Raw genomic sequence first — 3,207 nt, forward strand, 5'->3', positions numbered from 1 at the left:
AAAAGATGAAAAAACAAGAATTTTTGTTTTTTTCTTTTTAAAATTCTTTCAAGTTCTTCTAAATGAAACGGAAAAAAAACTTACAAAGGAATTTAATCTTTTTTTTTTATAAATTTCATATTTTTTCATATTCATTTACGTAATTTATACACGTTAAAATACACGTACACGTTTAAATTAATTGTATTTATATTCTAAAAGTAATTAGCAATAGTGCTATAAATGCAACAAATTTAAATTCTAATTCTGATTATTTTTTTGAGGATAAATTTCAGAAAGTAATTTTTTTCTGATAAAAACATTTTAAATTTAATATTTGAAATATTTCTGAATTTTAAATTTACAGAAAACTAGCAAAATATGATGGAAAATAGGAATAGAATTTTGTTAAATTTTTCAAAAAAAAAAAAGAAATGAATTGCAGACGAGTACGTGAAACGGTAGCATTAAAAAAAATTTTTGATGCTTTCCGGAATCAGACCGATGCACAGCGAACATTTCGGGAAGTAATGCTTTTGCTAGAATTCGGACGACATCCAAATATCATCAAACTATATAATGTTCTTAAAGCTGATAATAACAGGTATGTCTGATAACAGGTATGATAAAAATAGCAGATATTAGCTGATATCATTTAAAAGAAATTCAAAACATAAAATGCTAAAAATATATATTTTTTTTTCATTATATTTCATTGATTAAATTAATGGAAATATTTAGCTAATGACTAAATGTTGAAAATGAAATGAAAAAAATTCGAATAATAGTTCTTTAAAAAGAAAAAAAAAGAAAATCAATAAAATTTATGCAAGATACGTGGGAAAAATGAAAGATTTAAATTATTTATTAATTATTTTTCAATGAAAAGAAGCTATCAAAATATGATAAAGGTGATAAAACAAAAAAGTTATCATCAAATTATAATTTGTAAATTCGATTTTTATTAACATATAATTTTAATGGATTATTTTATTAGAAAAAATCAAATAAAATGAAAAGTAATTTACAAGGATGCTAATTTGATAAGCATCAGTTTTTGAATTTTATTCTTATTGTTGCAGCAAATAAAAAAATTCAATAGCTGTGACAATTTGAAAATGTCCAATTTTCTTTTCTCTTCTTTTTTTTTGTATTTTAAAATTACTTACTTCATCAAATGCAATAATTACTAATTAATTTTTCTTTTTTTTTTTGATAGGATACATTATATTGACATCGTTTTTATTTTATTTTACAAAAATTTAAAAAAAAAAAGGGCGACAATTTGTTTATTTGTCATTTGATTTTTTTTCACTGGCAATTTATAACTTTTATATTGTTCCTCTTTTTTTTTGTGTCATTTTTCCCATGAGAATTTTAAATTCAAAAGAAAAAAATTTATGTGAAAAATATTTTTCAAAATTTTCATCCGTTGTACCATTTTTTTTTTTTTTTTAGACAATTTATCAGCAAAAGTCGAAATTGTCAAATTATCTGAATAATGCATATAATGCTGCATTTGCATGCTGCATGCAAAAAAAAGAATATAATGCATATAATGCTACATTTGCAATAATCTGAACAATGCATATAATGTTGCATTTGCATGCTGCATGCAAAAATACAACTATAATTGGGGAAAAAAAGGAAGAACGAAATTGATTATCGCAAATTTTTAGAAAGTTCTATTTTGTTAATTTAAAAAATGAAAAATTTAATTTATAAAATGGTATTTGTGCTAGTTATCCGTTGTTATTTAAATAATAATAAATTAACATTTATAATTTTGTAATAAAATTTTATTACTCTGAGATTATTCTAGCTAATATAAATCTATTTAAGCTTTTAAACTTAGCAATGATAAAAATAATGCAATTATAAATTGTGCAATTAAAATTATTGAAATGAAAATGTTAAAATGTTATAATTAAAACTATGCTTTAATGATTCCTTTCTTTTCTTTTGACCTAATTTATATTTATACATTTTCAGGGATATTTATTTGGTATTTGAATTCATGGAAGCTGATTTACATAATGTAATTAAAAAATTAACAATTTTAAAGGATATTCATAAACAATATATTATGTGCCAATTATTTCGAGCTGTACGTTTCTTGCATAGTGGAAATGTTTTACATCGGTTAGTTATTTATTATAAATAAAAAAAAAATTTTTTTTTTTTTTGATAAGAAATAATTCGATTTTTTAATTCAAATTTTATTCTGAACAAAAAAAAAAGGAAAAAAGTTTATTTACTCATTTTAACTTTTTTTTTATTTTTGAAATTTCAATCATTTATTTACTCATTTTTTGGATTTGTTTCGAAATTTTAGTAAATTTTTTTTAAAATTATAATAGGAAACAATAAATCTTGTGAAATTACTAAATTATATGAAAGTAATTATTAATGACAATATTTCAAATCTAATTTTTTTCCCCGTACATTCATCAAATTACAAATAATGTATTTAATTCATCATTGATTTCTTAAGTCAAATCAGTAATATTTATATCATTGATAACCTTTTTACTCACTTATATAATTTATCATTGGCAAAATACAAAGATGTTAAAAAATGAAAAATATTTCTCAGAGTAATATGAAAAGTATTTTTAATAAAGATATAATTTTTAAAAAAAAAACAATAAATATTTTTAAGAAAGTTCTAAATTATCTCTTGCAAATATCATTTATGAAAGATATAAAAAATTAAAAAATGAAATAATCATCACCTTATCATATATTATTCTATCTTTAAAATATTTTACTTCATTATAAAATTATTTATTAAATAAAAAGAAAAAGACAAATATGTTAGAAATATTTAAAAGTTAAATTTTTATTGTCATTTCTATCAAATATTTACATATATTTATTTGAAATTTATTCACATTTTATGCATATTTTAACATTTTATGAAATTCATTACTTAATAAATAATATTATTATCGCATGCAAATATTCATTATCATTCTTTATTTCATACATTATTCGCTCATTTCAATTATTAATATTATTTATTACTTCAACATATAATTGATAATATCATTGATCACATGATATATGTCATTATTATTATTATGATATATGGGTCATTATCATTATAACTATTATGATTATTATTATTAATATTATTTAGTACTGAAATGTATAATATAATTAATTTTTATTGGGAAAATATGAATTACCTTGAATATTGTAATTAATTAAAGGTAGAGTGTTTAA

The 3,207-nt window shown here is 19.6% G+C and overlaps 1 protein-coding gene across 1 annotated transcript in view; it reads left to right on the forward strand.

The window, feature by feature from the left end:
• LOAG_13928 (CMGC/MAPK/ERK7 protein kinase) overlaps positions 1-3,207 on the forward strand; it is a gene marked incomplete at its 3' end in the record, with an annotated part of 5,877 nt that overhangs the window by 986 nt on the left and 1,684 nt on the right. The window contains exons 2-3 of the mRNA XM_020448744.1: positions 425-583; positions 1,972-2,121. Coding sequence (XP_020301135.1) covers positions 425-583; positions 1,972-2,121 — 309 coding nt within the window. The remainder of the gene's footprint in view (positions 1-424; positions 584-1,971; positions 2,122-3,207) is intronic.

The sequence above is a fragment of the Loa loa genome (genome assembly GCF_000183805.2).
Source record: "Loa loa unplaced genomic scaffold supercont3.294, whole genome shotgun sequence".
NCBI lineage: Eukaryota > Metazoa > Nematoda > Chromadorea > Rhabditida > Onchocercidae > Loa > Loa loa.